This window comes from Colobus angolensis, unplaced genomic scaffold, assembly GCF_000951035.1.
Source record: "Colobus angolensis palliatus isolate OR3802 unplaced genomic scaffold, Cang.pa_1.0 Scaffold275, whole genome shotgun sequence".
Classification (NCBI taxonomy): domain Eukaryota; kingdom Metazoa; phylum Chordata; class Mammalia; order Primates; family Cercopithecidae; genus Colobus; species Colobus angolensis.
Window position 1 is genome coordinate 4,265,981 of NW_012115988.1, and position 26,781 is coordinate 4,292,761.

Sequence of the window (26,781 nt, forward strand, 5' to 3'; positions counted from 1 at the left end):
GAGGGCTACCTGGAAGCAAGTCAGATAAAACTGTCCAGAGGACAGGAAGAAGCAAAGATCAGGAGGGAGAGGTCAAGGCTGGAACTTAAGAGATTTGAAATCCCTTTACGTGGACAGTGGCTGGTGGGATGGAAGGGCACTACAGACTGATGAGTGATAGCCAGACTCTGGGGAAGGGTATTCCCCACAATTCAGTGAAAAATCTTGAACAAACCCAGTTAGATTAGTATTTTCAGTATTTGAGAGCAAAAAGAAAACCACTTAAGAATTAAGTGCTATTGTGTGTCAAGTAATGGTATTAACTTACATCTTTATATAAATGCTCCAATCTCAAACTGAAAGTTTGAAGAAAATATAATTATGACAAAAATGTGTTTGTGTATCTGGTACTTAAAACAGACCAATAATTAAAAATTAATCTTGTAGCCATTTTTTTTTAGCTCCACGTAAACAGATGATCTGGTTCAGGGACTAATGAACTTTTTCTGTAAAAGAAGGGTCAGATATATTTCAGACTTTGCAGGCCACATGGTCTCTGCCTCAACTATTCAACTCTGCCACTGTGTGACAGCAGCCACAGACAAATATATAAATGAACAAGCATCAGGCTAGATTCAGCCTGCAGGCAGCTTGCTAACCCCCAACCTAATCCATGAGAACACCATAATCATAAATAATGGAATGGTACCGCATTCCCTTGATTAAATTCAGACTGCTTCCCAATCATATATTTTGCCAATAATTACAGTCCAAGAGCACTTATTCTAGTTGTTGGTTGTTCATAGTTCATCAAGTAACAGGATTATAATGCATCTACTGGTGTTACCGAATGTGTCAAAGGGCCCCATCCCCCTGTACTCTTGAGCATGCCTTTCAGAGGCACAGGATGCCCCTTGTGAGCTCTGGGAGTAGGCACAAGTGCCTATTCCCTTGCAGGCGTCTTCAGTAGGGAAGCAGGGAAGAGGGAAATTGAGAACATATTTACACAGCCAGAGGGCTCTGAGTACATGACTAGATCACTAAGAACAATGCAGACTGAAAACATGGTTATAGTTTTTCACACTAAACATAGTCACCGTAGTAACAGTACCAGTAAACGAGTGAAGGCTGTTGGTCACTTGGCTTGAGAAACTGAGCATTAACAATTGCAGAAATGAGCTTATTAATAATTTTTATACATTGGTATCCCCTAATCTGTTTTATGTGATTTATGTCATATTTTGACATTGTTTTCATTTCGGTTTTCAGGGGAGCCCTGGAAGCTTACGTTCAATCAGTGAGAAGTAGAGAAGGCAAAGAATTTGCACCAGTTTATCCCATAATGGTTCAGCTGCTTCAGAAGGCTATGTCTGCTCTTCAGTAACAATATGAAAGCTTTGTTGATCTCTACTTTGTGCTAACCCATTCATAGTTGGCAGTTAACACATACTCCAAAAGACAGCTACTATCTACTATTTTAAGAATGTAATTGATTGTTCTGTATTTCCTATCAACCTTTATTTACCTCTTTAGCACTTATACTTTAGCATAAAAATGTCAAGTCATCACCTTTTAATTCCATGGACCTGATTTTTCCAGAAAGATGTCCTCTTTCAGATTTTTGTACAAGGCTAAAATTTCTCTTCCATCCATAACCGAGTCCTCCTGTGGGTACATAAACCCAAAGTCCCCACTTCTTTTAAAAGGATATGAACATGTTATATAATATGTACCCTGCTTCCCCCAACCCTGCCGCCTTCACTAAATAAGCATGTAGCTCTGTGGTTTCCAAATTTGGCTGCACATTCATATCACCAGAGGAGTTTTTAAAAATCCTGATGCCCAACTTGCACTCTAATTAACATGTCTGGGAGTGGGAGCCTGACACCAGTGTTTAAAAAAAAAAAAAAAAATCCCCAAAATGATTCCAATAGACAACAAAGTTGAGGAACCACCGGCACATCCCAAAGCTAAGATACAGGGTTAAATGGCCTTGTTTAAGTATGTCATACTGTATCTTTAAATAAAGCAAGGCTTTTGTTACACTTTGTCATATCATTAAAAGCAGACCTTTGGGCTGTTTAACCTTATAACAAAGATACCATGTGAAAAATAAAAATTTTTATTCTATAGCGATTCTCTATAACTGGTAGATAATCTAAGTCCTTATTTTCTGATGGCTCTTGTTCCACTATTAACATTTTTGTTTTTAATTTTTAAAATCCCATCAGCAGCCTCCTAATTAGCAGTGTTAGGAATCTGCCTTAATGTTTTCCATCTCCTGAACCTGTTATTCTGAGAACTCATAAATAAAATTCAGCCAAGATTAATCAATCAGTAAATGTCAGAGATAAGCAACTTTTTTTTCCATTTATTTGAAATAATATACAAGAATATAGTGTGCAAAATTTAGGGGCAACATCATGAAGAAGTGTAATGAACTGAAATCAATTTTACAGCTGTGATTCCTAACCAGAAACACCACTTGGTAAGTAACATGAAAAGCCATGATTGTAGCTCAGAGCAAAAGCAGCTGTATTGCCAATGTATTTGCTCTAGTTTTAGACAGTTGGAGGAAATTAAAGTGCAAGTGTTGCACTGCAATAAGTGCAAAGTCTGCCCCCACCATAAAGATTATGATGACAAAATATATTTAAGATACATGGCTGAGGAGATACAGAACACGAAGTTAAAAAAATACAATGGTGTTGACTGTTAATAGCACCATTACAGTGACTATATCCCAATGCTATTAACTAACTTTACCTTGGCCTGGGCTAGGTCTCCACTGGAAATAACGGATGGCTGCTGCCACCTGGTGCATCAACTCAGCATGCCATGGTAACTGCAGCAGGTGGCTCTTAGGCTGGGACACCAACACCAGCCACCTGCCACATGTTCTGGTAGCCTCTTGGCACTGACCAGACTAGGAGCGCCTGTTTGGCACAGATGCTGAGCCATGTGGTGGTTACTCGAAGAAAGGCCGACTCCCAGCTTCTGCTTCATTCCATCATGTGTACAATACAGATTAATAAGCAGTAAGGAGCCAATGTATAAACAGCAGTTACATATTTTTTAAATTCCCCTTTCGTACAATTTAAAATAAAACATGTATACACTTTTCCTCTCTTTCTACTGTACTTTATTTAGCACCACAGGATATCAATTTTCAAGCCTATATTACCTGATAGACATATATGAAGTTTGGAAGAAAAATAAGGCAATTTGGTTTAAAATGTTGATAGTTTTAGCTTAATGCTCTAATGGAGAAAGCAAATCCTCACTCATATTATTAAATCATTTCAAGACTCAATGCTATCAGTATCTTATGGTCACACGAATTGAGGACAAATGGTGAGACCTTGATCTTCTTAAGTCTTTCCATCAAGAGTCAATGTATATGCAAATATAGACTTAAGAACATAAGCGTCCTGGTTTAATGTTGTTGTGAGCCCTGTGGAAATAAAAAACTCAGTGAATGTTTACAAATCAATACATAGTAACCCTGTATATGAAAGCTAAGAAGTATAAGATGTTTATAAATTTACTATTAGAAAATACTGCTTCTTAAAGGTGATTTTAAAAAGCTAGCTGATATCTGATGGCTCAAGCACCCAGAAAATGTATGCAATCATAAGACACTGACTAGGATGAACAGAAAAGGATACAGGCAAAGTCCTAACACATGAAATTCTAAATTAACCAAGAACTTCCAAAACTCAGTTCAGTCACCTCTCTCATATGACTACTGACCACTATTTTTGAAGAAATTCTTGAAAAATTTAAACAGATGTGACCTGCATGTTACTAAGAAACAGGCACAAGTACACAGAGTGAATTTAAAATATCTTTGGCCAGCTCTCCTACTATAAACTACTGATATCTTCCCTTCATTTTTTAATGATATTTCAAATTGACCCCACTGTATCACACGCAATTTTCTTGCAATTAATCTAAAAACACTGAACCTAAAAGATGCTAGTTTAGTAATGGAAAAGTTGTAAGAAACAAGTCTATCCAACATAGCTTATCATACAGACTTATTTGCCACCCTTCCTGGGCCTTTCTATTTCTTCTCCCCCCTCGAAATTTTTCAATCTAGAAATTCTGTGCCAATGGCACAAGTCCCCATGAATGGTAGCTAACATTCCCCCAACACCTCCAGCCTCATTGGTCCCTCACCAATTAAGGAAAAGCTGTTGCAACATACCAAAAATTAGAGAAATTTTCTACTGTGGTATTAATGAATTAATAATGCTTATCTTTCAACCCAACTAGAAATACTGTATTCCAAAATTATTTTTCCAACCAATGTTTAAAACAAACATTCTTTTTAAAGTTTGCCTGAGATTTCGACTTTCCATGCTAAGACAGTAAATGACACTTGAGGAAAGGCAGTCTTTATATGATGATGCGAAAACATTATTAGGTTTTGAAGTATAAAAATGATAGAGATAACATCAACACAACCTCTTAAAGGTTGTAACAACTGCTCCAACATGCCAGTACACCTACAGGGACGAGGCAAGATAATTTTAAACACTATTTATTAAAACATACTGAATTGGTTCTTTTCCTCTTCCAACAGTCAGGATTTAAACGTTTCTGTTCTTCAGCCAAAGCCTTTGCTTCTAATGTGTACATTCTTCTCTCTTCATTCTTCATTTTCTTCCACCTGTCACCAAGGATCACACTTATGGCTCTGTAAAATAAATATTTACACGATGCTGAAGGTACACATTTTTCATAAATCTCATGTCAAGTGCTGCTACTTTAGGAGAAAAATGTGAAGTTAAAAAATGAAAATCTTGTCTATCATAGAGATGGGAAAAGGTCAAGGCCATAATACTCATTTCCAGTAAAATCTCAAGTCAAACAGTCCATTGTGCCGTATCAGCAGCATGAAGTATTCAACTTGTACTAAAAGCTAATCTCATTCACTATTTGTGCCCGTAACCTATCAAATAGTTTTGATACAGGTCTTTTTTCATTCACACAACCATAGTCTACGTGTAGAATTAACTATGCATGCCTTACTATTTCTCTCTTAAGAGAAAACCAAATAAATAAACCTTTAGGCAATATATTTTATTACTTGAGAAAACTGGATAAACTCAAAATGGTAAGAAGTTAAACTGATAGAATACATCACGACTAAAATTAGAAGCTATTCTCTCCTGTTTGTTACTCTGCTATGAAACCGAAAACAGTCTCAACTAGGGCGTACAGATGTAAACCACCTTCCTTCTACAAAGACCTTTTAACTATTCACTTCATGACACCCATATAAGACATAAGATTCTGGAAATTTTGCACAAAGCACATCAAGTGATTTTTTTTTTTTTTATTGATACGGAGTCTTGCTCTGTCGCCCAGGCTGGAGTGCAATGGCGCCATCTCGGCTCACTGCAAGCTCCACCTCCTGGGTTCATGCCATTCTCCTGCCTCAGCCTCCCCAGTAGCTGGGACTACAGGCGCCCACGACCACACCCGGCGAATTTTTTTTGTATTTTTAGTAGAGACGGGGTTTCACCATGTCAGCCAGGATGGTCTCCATCTCCTGACCTCATGATCCGCCTGTCTCGGCCTCCCAAAGTGCTAGGATTACAGGCGTCAAGTGCTTTTTATACTGACTAATATGGAAGCCAAAGCAACAGGCATTTGTGCCTTCGAACAGTAATAAACCACAGAAGCTCTCCTACAAGTGTATTTGTCTTTTTATCCAATAAGTTAATGCAGTTAAACATTGTGCTGCATCATTTTCCTTTATTATAAACCAATTTTTGGGCTGGATGTTGTGACTCATGCCTGTAATCCCAGCACTTCTGGAGGCCAAGGCGGGCAGATCACTTGAGGCCACAAGTTCAAGACCAGCCTGGCCGACATGGTGAAACCCTATCATCCCTCTCTACTATTTGCCAGGTGTGATGGCACACGCCTGTAATCACAGCTACTGGGGAGGCTGAGGCAATAGAATCGCTTGAACCCGGGAGGCAGAGGTTGCAGTGAGCTGAGATCCCACCACTGCACTCCAGCCTGGGGAACAGAACGAGACTCTCTCAAAAATAAATAATAAAATTTGTATATTCCATTTGCAGAACCCATTAAAAACTTTGTCTTGGGATAAAGGTACCGTATAATGGTTGACACATTTAAACAAATCAATACATATTCACACCATCTCAGTCATCCACAGCAAGAAAGAATGAGAGATGTTTTTGAAGGGGCCGGCACTGGGAAACAAATTTATTAAGTTAAAAGATGACAGGTAATAAAATGTACACAATGCTATAGACTATACGCTGTATTCCCTAACTATAAAATACACACATCTAAAGATTATTTCTGCAGTGAATGTTACATCCAGATGGACATTTATAGCAACTTAAAATGAGCTACATGTCTCTGACCTATTCTAGTCTCCATTCCCTCAGAATTTGCTTCCAAATGAGAATTTATTCACTGAATTAAGGCAGCTTTATTAGAGACAGGGAAAAATCCATTTTCAAAATTATATATGACTTATCTCATTCACTTTAGAGATAGGTGACATCTGATGGCCCTCAGTATTAGATGATTACCAGTATACCACATGGCAGCAATGCTAAAATGCAAAGAAAATACTACATTTGGCTGGGCACAATGGCTCCCATCTTTAATCCCAGCATTTTGGGAGGCAGAGGTGGGCAGATCACCTGAGGTCAGGAGTTCGAGACCAGCCTAGCCAACAAGATGAAACCCCATCTCTACTAAACTACAAAAAATTAGTCAGGTGTGGTGGTGCATGCCTGTAGTCCAAGCTACTTGGGAGGCTGAGGCAGGAGAACCACTTGAACCTGGGAGGCAGTGGTTGCAATAAGCTGAGATCACACCACTGCAATAAGCTGAGATCACACCACTGCACTACAGCCTGGGTGACAGAGCAAGATTCCATCTCAAAAGAAAAAAAAAAGATTTATGAGCAATAAAGGGTATAACCTGATTTAGAGATCCTATAAAAAGATCAGAAAACAAAACACCTAAAGATAAAATGAGATTTACACTTCTTATCATCAGGATAGTCCAGTCCCCCAGGATTGTAAATAAATACAGAATGCATCCCAGCTGACATTCTCAACTACTGGCAGGGAAGAGACTTACAGGGACATGAATCCCGTTTCTAGAAGCCAAAGGATATGTTTAATAATACCAGAAATGTACAAAAGGAGAAATGCAGCATGTACCTGTCACTAAATCCGAGGCCATTTTCTCAAAAATTGAACAAGGGGAAAGGTACAAATTATTCTTAAAATGTCCTTAAAGCCTAAAAGTCAGTCACAGAGAAGTAGACTTCCAAACTAATTTTTTTTAAAAAACACAGTTAAACCCACTCTTTTTACTGAAGAAATGGATTACAACTTAGATTAATTGCCAGAAGTCACACAAATGACAGATCCAAGAGTTAAAAAATTTCAATAGTATTAAAAAGTCTCTTAGGGCTGGGCCCAGTGGCTTATGCCTGTAATCCCAGCATTTTAGGAGGCCAAGGTGAGCGGATCACTTGAGCTCAAGAGTTCAAGACCAGCCTGGTCAACATAGTGAAACCCCGTATCTACTAAAAATGCGAAAAATTAGCTGGGTATAGTGGCACATGCCCGTAATCCCAGCTACTCGGGTGGCTGAGGCAGGAGAATCGCTTGAACCCACAAGCCAGAGGTTGCAGTGAACCAAGATCCTGCCACTACACACCAGCCTGGATGACAGTGAGACTCCGCCTCAAAACAAACTAACAAAGGCTTTTAGAATTCTTGACTCGTAATTCCACACTTAGGTTAGGAATAAGGAACTAGGACAAAGCTATTCATTACTGTGTTACATCTGACTTTTCTCATGATATCAAGATAAAGGAAACGGTAGTTTTGATCCTCAGGATACAAAGACTGGAAGAAGACAGCTTTATTAATATATGGAGAACCTGACTGGTATGAGAGGGATTCAGTAGTACAGGAATTGGAGATGAGTAAGGGTACAGGCAACAGAGTAAGAAGGACTTGAGTTGATTTGTATTCCCAGCTTCTATGAGGACAGCTCTTAAGTTCAGCCTTTTGATGACTCTGGCAACTTGCTACAAATTGCCAGTTCCCTGTACAATCCATAGTTGACTTAGGTGAAAAGCTGTTCCATAAAGATACAACTATCAATTGTTAGAACTGTGTCCTGTAACAGGTAAATAAGATGATTTTAAAAGGTAGATCTTGCACTTTGGGCGGCAGGCAGATCGCTTGTCCCCAAGAGTTTGAGAACAGCCTGGGCAACATGGCACAACCCCATCTCTACAAAAAATACAAAAATTAGCTGGGTGTGGTGGCATGTGCCTATAATCCCAGCCATTCAGGAAGCTGAGGTAGGAGGATTAATTGAGCCTGGGAGATAGAGGCTACAGTGAGTCGCACCGTTGTACTCCAGCCTGGGCTACAGCACAAATAATAAAAGGTAGATCCTTACTACTAAGGTAGGTAACCTAATTGTCTAGGTATTATAAAATAATTACATATAACCCTAAAAATTCCACTTAAACTTCTTAAAGTCAACCCGGCCGGGCACGGTGGCTCACGCCTGTAATCATGGCACTTTGGGAGGCCGAGGCGGGTGGTTCACCTGAGGTCAGGAGTTCGAGATCAGCCTGGCCAACATGGTGAAACCCTGTCTCTACTAAAAATACAAAAAATTAGCCGGGTGTGGTGGTGGGCACCTGTAGTCCCAGCTACTTGGGAGGCTGAGACAGGAGAATTGCTTCAACCTGGGAGACAGAGCAAGACTCTATCTCAAAAAAAAAAAGTCAACCTATGAGTTGAATAAAAGATATTAAAGAGTAAGTTTACTTAACTATTCCAGTTACTATGAACCATATTGAAGTGTTACTCATTTATTATAATCAGAATTATCACTATTTTTACCTGTTATCTTTCCCTGGATACATCTGAGTATATTCAACTCTGTATTTTTTGGCAAAAAGCATGAAGGCATTCATTGGTCTTTTGCACTTATTAGGAGAAGTGGCACTCACAGTCCCTGAGCTGTGGTTTTTAACAGCTTTAGCATACAAAGAGTTGGAAGAGAGCTGTGAAGATCCAGGTGAGCCACAGTTTTTACTGAATCCAGATCTTGCAAAGTCTTGACCACCAGGTCCTCCACAAGACAAAGATGCACGACGCTGGCGAGCCATACTACTTAACACATAAACTGCGGAAGAATCCATAGGTGTGAAGTCATAGCTATAAAATTTAAAAAAAAAAGATTTTAATTCAATTTAGAATTCTGATTTCTAAAAAGCAGGTTTAAAAAAAAAAAAAACCCTACATGATTGGAAATTTCAGTGCGTATCCCCCTGTATCATGTTACCAACACTAACAACTTTTACCACTGACAGTTGCTTATAAAATGAAATCTCTGTATGTGCCAACTAAAATTAATTTCTTTAAAAAAACCTCTGTAGATAATACAAAAGCTTAAAAAAGACTTTGAACCTCCCAAAAGAAAGTTATAATCAGCATACTTTATTCATAGCAAGTAACTCCTCCAAATCCTACACAACCCACTTATTTTTACTTTAAATTCATTTCTGGACAAATGTGACAATATGATTTCTTGGCCTATAGGCACCCAGACCTAGAAAATTAAAATGGAGTGGCAGGCAACATATCAGGCCTAAGGACTAAATACTACAGAAAACAAAAGGTTGGGAAAGGGCAGTGAAAAGCTGTTAAATGTGGCTAAAAGAACTTAAGGCCAGGCCTGGTGGCTCACGTCTGTAATCCCAACAGTTTGGGAGGCTGAGGTGGGTGGATCACCTGAGGTCAGGAGTTTAAGACCAGCTTGGGCAACATAGTGAAACCCCATCTCTACTAAAAATACAAAAATCAGCTGGGTGTAGCAGCACATGCCTGTAATCCCAGCTATTCAGGTGGCCAAGGCAGGAGAATCACTTGAACCCGGGAGGCAGATCGTGCCACTGCACTCCAGCCTGGGCAACAGAGTGAGACTCCGTCTAAAAAAAAAACAAAACCAAATAAATAATTAAAGAACTTAAAATGCCCAGTAATCTGGGTCATTTGTTTAGGTAGAGAGAGCCATACATACATCACTCCCCTGAAAGGCCATCCATGAACTATAACATAGCCTAATAACATAAAAAAGTTCATTGTAAAAACCCGCCTTTGTCAGGAAAGGCCACATTTTGTTCTGTATGTTCAGTTTACATAGACATGGAAATAAGCTAAAGAATTCTCTTGTTCCAGCATTAACTCTCCTTCTGCCTATAGTACTTTTCTGTCTTCTTGGCAGGAAACCTTTTATTCAGCTTCTAATCTGAACTTAGCTCCTACTTGCTTCTCTGAAACAGAAATTCCGGTAATACATCAAAATAGGTTAACATTAGCTACAGGAATACCATCTGCCTAAAGGTAAAACATGAGACTACGACATTCTAAAGATAGATGGAAACAGCCAAAGGAATGAGGGTGGTCCATGCCACTGACTACACACAGTAAATGACTTTTACCAATTATCAAGTACATGATGTCTTTTTTTGAAAGTATTGCATGAAATAAATGTACTTAAACTATGACTCCAAAATTACCTAATGAATGCTTAGCAATCAGTATTATGTCAGGAAAACAATGTCTGCTTTCTAGGTTTGCAGTTTTTGTAAGGTATCTTCAGCCCCTCCCATACATAATTTAGAAAAATAGCAAACTTCAGCACTGACACAAAATTACCCATCTCTACTGATGGAAAATGATTACAACTTAAAATACCAAAAGATACTGGGTAAACTAATTACTAAAATTTGAAAATTCCACCATCTAGTGGCACAAATATAACTATCATCTACTTCCATTACAGATACAACTTAAATCAGTTTTAAATATTCAGTCACAAAATTCAATGACTATTACTGTAGCAGTAATGACATACAGTATCTTTAAAAATAGCTTCATCTTTTGCTATACTACCTTAGGTAAGCATTCATTCTCTTCACTAAAGCACCTGTACCCAAATGTGCCTTTCACAGCTCTACTTTGTGTACATGCCATTCCTTAAGCTTAGAATGCCCATTCCCACTTCACTGTCTGATCACTAGTCTTAATGGCAAACTCCACAATAATGTACTGCCTATTAACCATGTCACATATATTACCTTATTTAATCCTTCCAATATTATCCCCATTTTACAGATTTTTTTTAAAGGAGCCATAGAAATATTAATTTACTCAAGCTTCCATAGCAAATCAATTGCAAAGCCAGGATTTGAATCCAAGCAGTCCAGATCAAGCTCATGTTCCTAACAGGCTACGCTGCCTCTCAATCAGCATGTACATTTACTGTATACATTTACTAATCTATTTCCTTTTCTAGACTGGAAGCAAAGAGCCATGCCCATTCTTAACTTATTTTTTAACCAATTCTGAAAATAATAATGGAAAATTTTAATTGAGTTCAAATTCCAGCTAGTAATATGACCTTGGCCAAGTTAAATAAACCCTATAGCCTCCGTTTACTTATCTGTGAAATTATGCCATGCAGTGGTGCCAAAAAAGAACAATAAACATAAGAAACAGGGCAGAAGCTGGCACAGTGTATTATGCCATTAGGTGTATCTATTATTGTAGAATTATCTTAAGTGAGTAGCTAGAATACTAAAAATTTGGAATCTTTACAAGATATGGGCTTGAATCCTAATTCTGACACTAACTGCCTTTATTTTGGGCATGTTCCTTAACCTCTCAACTTTACTTCTCTCTGTAAAATGAGGATATAATCTACAAATAGGGTAATTAATATGAAATAAATTAACATTATATACATAGTAGGCACTCAATAAGTTTGTTAAATCATATTACTTGAACAGAAATGTCAACTTCAAAAAGTCAAAACTGTTTTAAACGCCCGAGGCCTAGAAGGTTGGCCTCAATTCTCAAGTGTTTCAGAATGGGCTACTTACAACAGAACCTTGAATTATGTATGAGAACTCATCAACTGATTGCTGACTTCTGATTCTTGCTGAGCTAGACACTACTCACATGTCCTCTGTAAATCATGACCCAAGAGTTTGCTTGGAGCAGTTCCACTTGGACTTTTTCCTCTCCTTACCTCTTTATCTTCTTGCCCTCCCTAGGCCAGGCATCATCTCCCTTAACCAATCCAATCCACAATGAAAATATAGTCACTTTCGGCTTCTCAATTTTGTCCTGGTTTCTCCATGATGATACTACCCATTTCCACTCCTTTGCAGGGTGGGTGCTCCTGCTGTTATACTGAAGTTACTCAACAATAAAATGAGACCAATGACTAACGTCATCTTGGGAGTGATTATTATTCAGTGAGATCAAATGGTTAAGAATTTGCTATCTCAGAAAAACAGGAATTAGGCAGGCAAGTTTTCCCTTTTGCTTTAAAAAAGTTTTGTGCTATGTAATAATATGTAAAATTTACATATATATGTAAGTTATGAAGCATACAAATGAGTGACCCCACAATTCAAATTAAGAATATTTCTAGTATCATTAAAGTTCCATATTTGCCACCCATAGAAATAACCACCCTCCTGAATGTTTATCCTTTATTTTTTCAATTTTATTATGAAAATATTACTCATATATATGATATATAAATACTATAGTAGCATTAGTTATATTACTGTCTTTCTTAATATGTAAGACACACTGTTTCATTATGCGGAAATGACTGCTATCCTTTCAAAAGTCTACTTACAAGGTTGACCCTTGATTAATTTCTAGAACTTGGATTTTGAGGGGTCCCATCATTCCCACAACTGAGTAGCTTACTATGCCTAAACTGGATGTACAAACAACAGTTTACTCTGAATGCCTGCTTTCCTTTTGGAAGTTTGGATTTTGATATGTGCCAGGCAGAAGAAACCTACGTGACCACTCTTAATAAAAACCCTAGGTGCCCGAGTGAGTCTAACGAGCTTCCCTAGGAGACGAAATTTCATATATGTTGTCACAGCCCACTGCTGGGGGAATAAAACATGCCCTTAATCCCACTGGGAGAGGATCCCTGGAAGCCTCGCTTCCCCCAGACATCACCCCACATCTTTTCCCTTTCCCAGTTTTGCTTTGTATTAATCCTTTTGCCATAATAAATCACAGCCATGAGCACAACTATGTGCTGAGTCTTGTGAATTCTCTGAGCAAATCATCAAACCTGGGGGCAAGTCTTCAGGGACCCCTGACATAATTATATAATGTGTGCTACATACCATATATAATGGTTATTTTATTTATTTCTAAGGAACATGATTCCATAAAATAGACTCATACTATGTATTTCCAAGACTTATTTTTACTAAACATTGTTTTAAAAATTGATCCATGTTTTAAAGTGTATACCTAAGGTTCATTTATTTTCTACTAATTCCACTATGATTATAACAGAATTCATGGAGTTACTCTCCAGTTAATAATAAGTATTGACAGTTTCCACATTTTTGCTATCATGAGCAATACAGCTACAAACTTACTTGCACATCTCCTTGAGCATGATTACAAGAATTTACTTCTCTAGGATATATATAAAAGAGGAATGAAATTGCTAATACCTTTACAAGATAAAGCCAAATTATCTTCCCAAATTTTTCTATCAGGTTACAGTCTCACCAAAACATAGGAGTTATCACTAATCTATATATCATAAGTATCAGTCCTTAAAATTTTGACTCATTTTTCTAGTTTTTAAAAAAAGAGTGTGTATGAGGGATATAATCAAACAGCATTAAGAGTATAAGCTTGTAGACATTTATTGAGCACGTGGCTTGTGTCAGGCCCTATGCGATTTGCTTTTTTAATAATAGTTTCATCCTCATGATATATAAAATATATTAATTAAACTGAATGAAATAAAATCTACAGGCCAGCAGGCACTCTTGAGAATTCTCTACTTAGTGCCCGTACATGCCTATGGATTTGATAATCATCTTAAAGAAAGAATGTGTCTTTAAATTCCAGGTATCTACAAGCAGACTTTCTCTGGCTTCCTTCTAGGAGCAAGGTGACCAATTGTTCCAGTTGGTCTAGGACTGAGGGGTTTCCTGAAAGCTGGACTTTCAGCACAAAAACCAGGAAAATCCCATACAAATGAAGATAGCTGACCAACCTTCTGGAGTCAGGCAGGACACATTGGTTCTTGTCCTACTCGGCCGCTTACCAGCAACGTGATCTCAGGAATGACCACTTCCCTCTCTAAGCCTTTAGATGTCAAGTTTGGGCTATTTTCTACTGTTTGTTAAACCATGCAACTAATGCCCTTGGTCAAAATGAGTATTAAACAAAGATACGGTTAACTAATATATCAAGAAAAATACAGTTAACTACAAAAAACACAAGAGATGTATAAGCTGTTTAAAAACAACTGGCCAGATACCACAACTTTTTAAATATAACTATCAAAGCTGAACCATTAAACTCTTGGTCATGTAACATATGATATTCTTCCTAATCTAATCTAATCTAAATTGAGTTTTATAAACTCAATTTTCCTATATGACAACTATATGCAAAACTCTTGTTAACTATTATACTTTAATCACCTAATATGTTTTCATTTCATCATTCTCAAATACTTCCTAAATATCTGACTTAACCACCATTAGGGAAATGAAGGGCAAACTTTAAGAGGAAAATAAAACAAAGAATTAATCCAATATTACCTTTTAAATGTATCAAAAACACCTGAATCATCAAAATTAATGGCATCGGGGTGTCCAGGAGGTAGACATACATCGCCAATATGAACTTCACAACATGGAATGCCATGCTGTACCACAGTCAAGCTTGGATAAAATGATGACCAACCTAAAGTTAAACAATGTTGCATAAAGGATGAGGACTCACAGAAAGCACCCTACTTTAGAACAGACATATCATTTCTATATCTTAAAAATAAAAAGTTATTGCTAAGTCTCAAGAGATTCTCTAACACAAGTCATGTATCTTTACAATAAAGTACTAGATAAGTATTTCCTTTCAGCAATGTAAAAGCCCTCCAAAACTAGCTTATCATTCAGCATTTTATTATATATAGAGCTCCTCTATCAATCAGCACTTCCATCAGTCTACAATGACAATAAGTGATAAATGATGACTGAGACCATGAAATAGTTTCTGAATTATAAAATTATGTTTAACATGGTGTTACTGTAATAAGGCTATGAAGAGTGATTCAGGTTTATATCATATTTGGTAACTCTTAATGAAAATGTGACTACCAGATCACTACATTCCCCAAACTATACCAAGATAACAGAAAGCTTATTATAGTATGCTACACGAATCTAAAAATTTCTTATACTCACAGGAAATAGAGTTCCACCTGACTACTGCTAAGATACTTAAGCACCATTAGGTATTATTATAAGCATTCCCTATGGTAGTTTTTTATTTAGTTTGAAAGATGTTTTCCCCTCAAATTATTTTTTCTTAATCATCAAAGCTACAGACATAGTTACAGATTTAAGAAGCTTTGTTTAAAAAACGTTACTACAAATGCAATTCAAGCCCTACCTTTATTTTTAACATAGAAAGGGTGGTCCAGCTTACACTCTACGGTAAGTAAACCATCTTCTACTGTACCAGGATCAAAAGTCAACTTCAGTACAGACTCGCCAAATGATACACTTTCTTCATGTGATAACAACTTTAGACCATCAGAACCATAGCCCTGAAAATATATGCATAGCGTGAATGAATTGGAAATATTCAATTCAAAACACTGTGAAGTTCCCATTACATGTAAGACTTTGTGGAAAAGGTAAAAAAAACCAAGACAGGATCCCTGTCATTAAAGAGCTTTCAAACCCAGTAGTGAAGAAAGACACATATATAAATAACTAGACTGGAATAAGCAATTACACTCAAGTATAAATAATGGTGATACAGTTTAATAAAGAGTTATTAATTCCAAAAGAGAGATTAAGGAGGATTTTCAATTCCAATTGGAACTGAGAATGCAACTTAGAAAGATGGAAGGACACGCCCTGCACCAAGAAATCTGTAATTAACAACTTCTTTGGGGAGTGCTGAGTATTTGCTAAAAATACAAGGTGAGTTCAGATCTGGGGCAAATAAAGTTAATAAGGAGAGGCCAGTTAGTAAAAGCCTCTTAAAGACAAGCAAAGTACTTACACTTTTTGCTTAGAAGGTACTGGGAAATCAAAGTGTTTTTATCAGCAGACTGTCAATTTTTAAGATGATGGTAAATAAGAAGAGACTCTACAGAAGGAAAGATCTCATATTTAATTACTTGAGGATATAATGAGAGACACCTATTATAGACCTGAATTGACAAGTGCAATGGTAATAGAAGCAGACTAATTTAAATTCAATGAATATTGAGCATTTAACACATGCCACATGGTATGATCTGAAAATACAAACACTGACAAACATGATCCTTACCCTTACATTCACCGAAAAACAAAGGAGACAAACATGCCAAAAGCTTGCTATAGTATCCAAGCATAATTATGCTAACGCATGAACAAGGTAACGAATAAGAGAGAATGACTTAAAAATGTTTGCAGAATTAGAATGAAATGAATATAAATGGAAGAAATAGAATAGTAAAAGACAACTTCATGGTTTTGAATCTGGTAATCAAGGAGGAGGATAATAACAACTTTAAAAGAATAGGAGAAAAGTAAGCCAAGAAGAGGAAGAAAAAGGTGAGGGTAGTTTTGTTCATACTAAGCTTAGTTCAAAGAACTGACTGATATTCATGTAGAGATGTCTAACATGCAGCTGGAAATGTGCAGGTGAAGGTTATAGACATAGACTGGCAAATAATGAAATTACAAAATCTTCTAATTCTCAGGGCTACAGGAGACCTTAAAAGTAATCCAATCCCATTTTTCAGATCAGGCAGCCAATACTCAGAGGAGTTAACAATCTGCCTAAGATCAGTAACACAGATAATTGCTGGAGAAGCTATAAAGAGAGTCCAGGTTTCCTGACTGCAAGTCCAGTGTGCTTTCCACAGGACACGATGGAGGTGCTGCTGACATTATCAGGAGAGAGGAACTGGTGAAGAAAGTGAAGGGGGCAGAATCTTGTCTAATATTCAGCATTGTGGACAGTCAAGTACCAGGCCTAAAAGACTGAGAATCAGGATGCTGCCATGCTACACAAATCAAGGGAAGACAATGTCAGGAACTAACCCAATGTGTCAAATGTTGTACAGATGTCAAACAGAACAAATGAGGTCTCTCACCCTAGAAATCAGAATAAAGCTAGTAACCCTTTGAGACAATTTTTGTAGAGCAGTAGAGGCGAAAGTTAAGACTATTGTGAACTTTACTAAAGTGAAGAGTAAAGAAAGGGGAGGAAACTGAAGGCAGCCAAGACAGGACAGTTTTTCTCAAGAGACTTAATAGTGAGACACAGCAGGATCAAAAAAAGAATTTGTACAAGCACATCTCACGTGCCTATTTTCTTGCCTACAGGAGAGATGGAGAAATTAAAAATTTCAAAGTGAAAGGTGTCAACTTTATCCTAATATTGCTCGCTACTGCTTTTGCTTATCAACTTAGAAAATGCTAGTTTTAGTAACTTAATATAAAACAACTTATATAAAGTACCTTAACATAATTGACTGTCAATAATCTATAGGGGAATTAATCACTTTGTAGATTACCTAAGGCAAGGCTTTGGTTAGTTAATTTATTCATTACATACTTTTTTTTTTTTTTTGAGACACAGTCTCGCTCTGTCACCCAGGCTGGAGTGCAGTGGTGCAATCTCGGCTCATTGCAAGCTCCACCTCCCGGGTTCACGCCATTTTCCTGCCTCAGCCTCCCGAGTAGCTGGGACTACAGGCGCCCGCCACCACGCCTGGCTAATTTTTTTGTATTTTTAGTAGAGACAGGGTTTCACCGTGTTAGCCAGGATGGTCTCCATCTCCTGACCTCATGATCTGCCCATCTCGGCCTCCCAAAGTGCTGGGATTATAGGCGTGAGCCACCGCGCCCGGCCTCATTACATATTTTTAATATCAGTTTTCCCCAATGTAAAGTGTATAGAACACAAAGAAGCACCAAGAAATATACTATTTCCCATCCAAGAAAGCATGATAGAAAGGCAAACCTAAAATCAATGCTCCTCCCCATCAGACTAAGCAATGAGTGGTCATAAAAGTTATCTACCTAAAATGTAAGATGTCATTTAAATATGAAAGTGATTGGAGGAAATTTCTGTAGATTAACAACATATCTTGTTTCATTTTGAAAGATTCTGAAAAATTTTTTAAGACTTTTAAATTAACCTTGTGAATGCCCATTTGAAGATCTTCCTCATTATCACAGCCTTCAGCTCTAGCAAAATCTTCAACATCTTGCCATTCCTTATTGCTTCCCTTATGAAAGCACAATCGTGTGCCTAAGGTTTAGGTAGAAAACAAGTATTAGACATGTGACTGTACTAGACAAGTAAGCTGTAGAAAATTCAAGGTTTTTTTTTTACCTTTCAAAAAACAGTGCCAGACAGTTGAAGGCCAGGAATTGCACCATCCCAAATCATCATCATCTGACAGGGAGGACATGCAGAAAATGCCGGATTCTGACTCACTATTTGCCTATGGAGAAAAATATTATCAACTTTTTTATTTGTTTTTAAAATATATCTTTTAATATCTGTTTTCATCCCATGTCTTTAGGCCCATGCTTGCAGGCGAGTAACTTAATAATTCTAAACTGAGGGAAAATATAACGCCTTCAAAAACTGAAGATTGTCAGGCTGTGGGAGAATTTGCTAAAAAAAAAAAAAAAAAATACACACACACACAAAAAAAACAAAGTTTTTGGAAGCTTAAGTTATATGCACATTCCCATTAATAATAAACTTTCCTAACACATAGTAGAGCTGTATATAAAATCAAATCCAGATCACTAACAGAACAGTGAGACTATTTCCTATGGGGAAAGTTAATGTATTTCAACTGTTGTGCAAACTTAATAATAAAGTTAACCTCATAAATAAACTTACCCTTTCATGTCTTACTGGTGTTTCCTCCTTCCAATGGTGATGAGGGAAGGCTGGCTCACTCTTCGAAGAAGAGGACACTGGTGGAGGGCGTGCATAGGAATGTAAACTTTTGCTAGTGGCTATGATGTGTACAGGAGATGATCTAAAATAAAGCAACAGTTTTAACCGTAAGCATAGGTCCTTAAAGTAGATCTTTCCTGTTGATGAAATAACTTCGTATTTAAAATGCCAATGTTATTACATTGAACACATCTATGGTAAACATGAATAAAGACAGCAAGATTTCATTTTATAATCATATTCCTTAACTCCTTATCCAAATCCTCCTCACATTTTAGATATCATTTTTTCAGATTTGACAATATATTTTAAATTACGACTACGGTTTCATTTATCCCATTCATTTTTCTATCAATACACATACATGTGTGTATTTCATTCGTGAATGATAATATCCACTTATGCAGGGCGTCCTATCCACTTCTTTCTTCTACTTTGAGGTACTCAGTAACTCCCAGTATGAAGACAGCATTTAAGCTTAATGTAACCAACTCTGAACTCTTTATCTACCAACCACGTATCACTGGGCAGATATAACAACTACCTTAAGCAAAAATGCTTAAACTTTTTATAGCCGAGAGCAGCCTATCCACCCTCCTCGTAACTGGACACTGTTTCTTGTTTTCTAATACAAACTTGGTGAAAAGCAACTACATATAAGGTCTAGTTATTTTTTCTCCCCAAGGATCACCTTAAAAAAAAAACTTTATCCATTCCCCTCTTCTCTTCCCCTCAAAAGTCTCTTTTATCAGACAATGCTCCCTTTAGAGTATATGGAGCTCCCAGAAGCATACCCAGATCCTTCCCTCACAAACAAACCAGATATTCATGGGTGGGGTAACAGAAAGAAACAAGCTTATAAAGGATGATTAATGATGTGTATGGACTCAGCAGTCTGGAAAGGAAGCAGAGAGGAAGACAGTCAGGTGGAGGAGGGAAAACCATCTGAAGGTAAGGTCCCAAAGCAGGATAATTGTCTGAGATGCCAAACAAGAGATGTGGTCCTTAACAGAAAAAGTTTATGCATGTCTGTACTAATACTCTTTTTAAAAAGGAGAGGAAAGGCCAGGTGCGGTGGCTCACGCCTGTAATCCCACCCAGCACTTTGGGAGGCCGAGGTGGGCAGATCACGAGGTCAGGAGATCAAGACCATCCTGGCTAACACGGTGAAACCCCATCTCTACTAAAAATACAAAAAACTAGCCAGGCGTGGTGGCGGGCGCCTGCAGTCCCAGCTACTCAGGAGCCTGAGGCAGGAGAATGGCGTGAACCTGGGAGGTGGAGCTTGCAGTGGACCGAGATTGTGCCACTGCACTCCAGCCTGCGCAACAGAGCAAGACTGTCTCAAAAACACAAAAAAAAAAAAAGAGAGAGAGAGAGAGAAAGGACATCTTTCCAATTTTTCCCTTATTTCCTGAGAAACTATTAGCCCTTCAATTTCTACTTTATCCTCATTAACATTTTTCATTTTACCTTTCCAGAAATTACTTTTACATAAGGATCTATACTTTGCTTTCATGTTCATATCACTCCTTAAATCAAAAGGCCCTCAGATATCCATGCATTTTAGCATACTCTCCAAGTTTTGATTTCAAATTATATGCTGAATGTTTCATCTTTTGCCCAAAAACTGCCCATCCTGTTATCACACATTTAGATATAAATGAAGTATCAGAGAATGGCCAAACTGCTAAATATTCCTTTTGCTCATCCCTGACTCCCTAATTTTAAAAAGTGAGTTTTATCAGTTCTTCTGTTTAACCACTTAAAACAGAAGTGACAAAAAGTAAAAATAAATAAAAACGAAGAACAATGTGATATTCTAAAATGTATATGGCCTGAATACTCTGTGAAAATTAACATGCTAAACATGTCTAAACACTCACAGCATTGATTTCTTCATTTCTCTATCTATGCAGGGGTAATATAAATTTTTACCTGTCCTCAACTCCTTAACTATACAGTTAAGACTTCAGATATCAAAGCTCAGTAACATAGTTTAACACCCAACAAGAAGCTGCATGAGCAGACAGTGTTAGGAGGCAGGCCAGAGAGCAGAGCATTACTCAAAATGCTGGACAGAATAATACATCCTCAGGGAGATACTCCTTTCCTTATGTCTTATGTTTTTATTTACACCGATTTTCTTCCGAAGGGTTTACACACTTTCCATAAACTGTATTATTAATCCTATGACTCTGCTGTAAAAACTGAAAAAAAGTATTATCTCTAGAGAAAGAAAACAAATCCAATAGTTAAATAGGGTTTTTTAAAAAAATAATAATTTTTAGCTTTTTGACTATTAAGATTACAATGAAAACTAGGACTATAAAGGAAACAGGAACTCTGAAAGGAAGTTTTCTTTCCTATGGAAACAAACATGGAATTAAACTGAAGTTAACTAAATTCAATTTGCTCTAGTCAAGATCAATATCCTGCTAAATACAAGAAAAGCAGCACAACTTAATAGATTACAAGAAAAGTGAGATTTCATACCTAATAAGTTTATTCTTTGGCAATGCATTACACTCACTTAGGAGCACTAACAAAGTTTACAGTTATTCCTACATTACCTAGTATAACACTCTGATCTATCATTTCCTACTCACAGGTGTGCAAATATGGGCATTTCTCTCCCTTATAAACTGTCATATTTATCCATTTCTTTTTAGGGATAAACAATAAAGTGTTTTCCATTTAGGTCTCCCCAGGCATATTAGCTGGAAGCTTCCATAATTTCATAGCACAACTACTCATTTTCTTAAACTCTGTCTGGATATATGAAACAGTGATTTTGCCCACTTTTAATCCACTTTTGTAAGTTTAAGATTTCAATATTAGCAAATTTTAGAATTAGCAAACAGGCAAATAACATAAGGCCACATAAACTACGGAAGAAATAAACCTAGACCAAAAGGAACCTAACTCAAGGTTGATAAAAGTTTAAAATATAATCTTGATTACAACTCTGCTTCTTTAGACAAGATTTCAATATTAGCAAAGTTTAGAATTAGCAAACAGGCAAATAACATAAGGCCACATAAACTACGGAAGAAATAAACCTAGACCAAAAGGAACCTAACTCAAGGTTGATAAAAGTTTAAAATATAATCTTGATTACAACTCTGCTTCTTTAGACAAATATAATTTTCATTTCTATATGTAGAAATGTACAGTAAAATTATTTCATGGTCTTATTTTAAACATTTACAAATATTTTTTACTCTATGGTTCTCATTATCACCTTTATCTAATTTTCAAAATATAAAATCATGGTAGTAAGTGAAATAAGTCTTTGATCATTAGATAAGGAGTTTAATTCTATGACTTAAATTCTAATAATTTAAAGCACTACTACTTTTAAACTAGAAAAAATTTTAAACAAAACCTTTTTGTAATGATAGAATTTTAAAATAAAAATATAATCAATGCTCCTACCTATTGTAAAATGAGCACTGCATCAGTGGGCTTTGTGGACTGGTCGCGATATTTGCCAATTCTGTTAGCCAGTCCACCTCATTTTCATGGTAAGTAGTTTCTGGTATGTCTGAGGTATTTTGGTTCCAAGATGGTCTTGTGTATTCTTGATGTGAAACATCTGAACTCAACTGGTACATGCCAGATTGAGTAGGATCACTTTGAACTGCCTGAAGTTCAGGAAGGTCATCTGCAAATAAGCACACACAAAATCATAAAAAGGAAATTACTAATACAAGGAACAATATAACTGCAGTTAAAAGAGAAGTCAATTTTAGCTAATTAATTTTGAGAGAGGAAAAGCATAAATTTAACATTCTGTTCACAGACTGGAAAAACATGGTTTGGTTTGTGTTTTCTGCTTTTTATTCCCCCTAGGTTTTTGTACCTCACCTAGGAGAGACCCATATGCCATTGAGACATTTTTACATTAACAAGTTAATGAAGAAAAGAGCATTTTATGTGTACATTATGTACTTACTATTCACATACTTTAATAACCTGTTATACAGACTATAATGAAAACAATAATCTACATAATAATATAGATCACATAAATATGCTACTACTTACACAACTCTGTGTTAAAGTCTTTCTTTTTACTAATAAATTTTGATCTTGTTAATAGTTACTGGTTATTTACTGGTTATTTTTTCCTATAAGTGCATTCCTAAAAGGTAGTTCACAATACCCTTTCAGTTCCCCGTAAGACGACTAGAAATATTACCCAAGTACCACTCATGTACACACCAAGCACTATAAGGAACACTGAATTCCAAAATACTGAATTCTTTAAAAAAAAAATTATATATTCTTTTAAAAATATATATATATACACATATATTTGTATGTATGTGTGTATGCAGTAGGAAAGAAAAAGCACCTTTAAGGCTTAAAAAAAAAACAACTCTCCATGAAACACATACTACAAACTCCACAAACCTACTGGGTCCCTTAAATATACAAGTCAAGAAAACTTCTAGTCTCCTCAATGTCACTATAAAAGTATGTATAATTCTATTCAGGCAAATATTCCATAACAGTCTTAATCTTTATAAAAAAAGAAAATTGTTTTTTTTGAGACAGGGTCTCACTCTGTTGCCCAGGCTGGAGTGCAGTGGTACAATTGTAGCTCCCTGAAGCCTTGGATCCCTGGGCTCAAGTGATCCTCACGCCTCTGCCTCTGAAGTAGCTAAGACTACAGGCACGTGCCCACCATGCCCAGCTAATTAAAAAAAAAAAAATTTGTAGAAATGAGATCTTGCTGCGTTGACCAGGCTGGTCTTGAACTCCTGGTCTCAAAATGATCCTCCCACCTTGTCCTCCCAAAGTGCTGGGATTACTAGCGTGAACCATCATGCCAAGCCAAACTGAAATGTTTTAATTAGAAGTACTGACTCAGGATATCCATTAGTAAAAACTGACTTCTTTCATGGAGTCATGAAGGAGCCAAGGAGTTCTAGAACATCACACCAATTTAAAATAATTCTACCCTACAATTTTCATGCTGGTATAGCTATTTCCTTTCCCTCATTGCCTTTGACCAACACTCATTTACTGCAAAGGGTTCATTTGTTTCTGAAGTTCAGGAAATTAACTACTTTTTAAACGAAGTCATAGGTGGAAGGGGCATGTTATTTTACTCCCCTGGGCCCTAAGTTTCTGAGTTCCTCCTTAAACCAAAAACATGATGGAGGAAGATCAACTACCTGATTAAAATGGCACTCCTTGCTCAAAAGTAACCAGTACTCAATAAATACTAGGGTCCAGAAAATCCTTGGCATTCAAGCAGGTTATGTGTCCCAAGAGCTTAAGATCTCCAAATTTCCAAACATTACCACAGTACATAATCTTCTCCATTTCATCATTTGTAAAAATAAGACAGCTGTATCTTCTCCCCAGCATTTTTATAAACATGAAGGGAAACCCCCATATATTAAACGGGGGCAACGCCAAGCTGAAAAGCTGGGCAGCAAGCCAAGGTCACTCATTAGCTCTATATTCCTGAACACCAGCCTCGAAGCAATACAATTCAAAAACATACCTCAACAAATTTACACATTTCTACAGGTCACATATCTCGAGGAGTAGTTCAGCAATAGTGACAACCATAAATGTCAGATCCTCAAGTTTCAAGGGTCCACTGTAATTTCCACATCCTACCAGCAAATCTGCCACGAAGAGTGGCTAAGCATATTTTACTGAGCTCTCTCAAGTATATTTCAAAAGTAGCATCTTTCGAAAAGCCACAAGTGGGGTCTAGTCTTTATACACAAAGTAGTTTAGTTTAATAATCTGTAAATGAGTCTCTACAATAACCATAAATAGCCCCACTCATGTTGATTTTAAGTACTATTTTAAAAGCAGTAACAGAATGTTGAAAATTTCTAATATACAAATACTTCATATCCTTTTCTAGCCAGTCAAGGTTGGTGGAGAAGTGTGCTAAGTATGAAAAGTTATCTGAATCTTAGTGAGAGATTCCTATATAACTTTTAATTTTGCTTACCAAGCTCCATGTGCTCATCACAAGAGTTATATCCAGGTGAAGATGGCAAATTCTCATTACACTGCAGCAACTCCAATGAGTCATTCATTCCTGAGGCTCTCTTGTCCATCACCAACAGGAGTTTCTGTACTGCATTAGGCATCTGATTTGTCTTCACTTCCCACACCATGTTATGGTGCTCTGACTTAAAATAAGAACAACATGAGAAATAATGTCAAGTCACGCAATTTGGGCATTACACAAACCTAAAATAAATCAGAGACGTGACAATGTTGGTTTTTTTTGTTGTTATAGTTGGTTTTTTGAGACATAGTCATACTCTGTCGCCCAGACTGCAGTGCAATGGCATGATCTCAGCTCACTACAAACTCCACCTCCCGGGTTCAAGCAATTCTCCCGCCTCAGCCACGTAAGTAGGGGGGATTACAGGCATGCGCCACCATGCCCAGCTAATTTTTGTATTTTTAGAAGAGATGGGGTTTCGTCATGTTGGCCAGGCTGGTCTCAAACTCCTGACCTCAAGATATCCACCCACCTGGGCCTCCCAAAGTGCTGGGATTACAGGCCTGAGCCATCATGCCCCGCCACAATGTTACATTTTAACTTAATTATACACTGCCATTTATAGCTCCCTCAAATCCTTTAGACTCCGATGACTCCTTAACATCTTGGCCTACAACTGAATACTCAGCACTAAATTACATCTCAATCCCAAAAGATTAATATCTTGAATTATAAAAAAAAAGTATTTTCTGCTGAAGAAAAATGGCATTATATATACTTTTATTTCTTTAACCTAGTAACCTTCCTTTCAGATGCAAAAACTGAGACTAATAGGACTCTTTTTTTCACTTGTACCTTCAAATTCAAAAGGAAATTTAAAAACTTTCCTCAATAGAAGTTAAAAAGACTGGAGGAATATTCTATTTTTTCCTTTACTTTTTTTTAAGATTCTATTTTAATGTCTCTATTTATTGTGTTTATTTTGTTTCCTCATTCTGAAAGTGAACTACTGAAGTAGTTTTCTTTTCTTTTTTGAGACGGAGGAGTCTCGCTCTATGACCCAGGCTGGAGTGCAGTGTCATGATCTCGGCTCACTGCAACCTCCGCCTCCTGGGTTCAAGTGATTCTCTTGCCTAAGCCTCCCGAGTAGCTGGGATTACAGGTGCGTGCCACCACGCCCAGCTACTTTTTTGTATTTTCAGTAAAGACACGGTTTTGCCATGTTGGCTAGGCTGGTCTCGAACTCCTGACCTCAGGTGATCCACCCGCCTCGGCCTCCCCAAGTGCTGGGATTACAGGCATGAACCACCGCGCCCAACCAAAAAAAATACATTTTCTAAGTAACATTTAAGAGTTTCTTAAAATGGTCATATATTACAACTCTCATAAAAATAAAACTATTCTTTAGGTTTTCTTAATGAAAATTTGAGACCTAGCCATAATAAAAGATACCTGTCATTCTGCATAGGATATTATGTCTAGAAAGATGAATAATAATCATGGGAAATTTAAACAACTAGTAAATCTACCTGCAAGCCTACAAAATTATCAGAAGGAAGAGAATATGGGTTAATACATTTAAATAATTTCTCAGCAAAATCCAACAACTAAATATTATTATGAAAGGAAAATGTGGTTATACCTTTTATTTCACCCTTTGGACAATGATCAAATTAGTTCTTTATTTAACATAAGCAACAATGGTAAGATTTTCTG

At 37.0% G+C, this 26,781-nt stretch overlaps 2 protein-coding genes across 6 annotated transcripts in view; one reads left to right on the forward strand and one right to left on the reverse strand.

The window, feature by feature from the left end:
- The window catches only part of COG5 (component of oligomeric golgi complex 5), a 380,460-nt gene extending 378,319 nt beyond the window's left edge, over window positions 1–2,141 (forward strand). For both annotated transcript variants that reach the window (XM_011948213.1, XM_011948214.1), the window contains one exon: window positions 1,249–2,141. In XM_011948213.1, the coding sequence (XP_011803603.1) occupies window positions 1,249–1,363 (115 nt within the window). In that variant the 3' untranslated portion in view covers window positions 1,364–2,141. The remainder of the gene's footprint in view (window positions 1–1,248) is intronic.
- Window positions 2,142–2,330: 189 nt separating this feature from the next.
- Window positions 2,331–26,781, reverse strand: part of HBP1 (HMG-box transcription factor 1) — a 34,385-nt gene continuing 9,934 nt past the window's right edge. For all 4 annotated transcript variants that reach the window (XM_011948208.1, XM_011948209.1, XM_011948207.1 and 1 more), the window contains 10 exons: window positions 25,063–25,246; window positions 22,515–22,743; window positions 19,017–19,158; window positions 18,495–18,606; window positions 18,298–18,410; window positions 15,543–15,699; window positions 14,690–14,834; window positions 8,916–9,233; window positions 4,540–4,681; window positions 2,331–3,433 (listed from right to left, as the gene is read on the reverse strand). In XM_011948208.1, coding sequence (XP_011803598.1) covers window positions 3,416–3,433; window positions 4,540–4,681; window positions 8,916–9,233; window positions 14,690–14,834; window positions 15,543–15,699; window positions 18,298–18,410; window positions 18,495–18,606; window positions 19,017–19,158; window positions 22,515–22,743; window positions 25,063–25,246 — 1,560 coding nt within the window. In that variant the 3' untranslated portion in view covers window positions 2,331–3,415. The remainder of the gene's footprint in view (window positions 3,434–4,539; window positions 4,682–8,915; window positions 9,234–14,689; window positions 14,835–15,542; window positions 15,700–18,297; window positions 18,411–18,494; window positions 18,607–19,016; window positions 19,159–22,514; window positions 22,744–25,062; window positions 25,247–26,781) is intronic.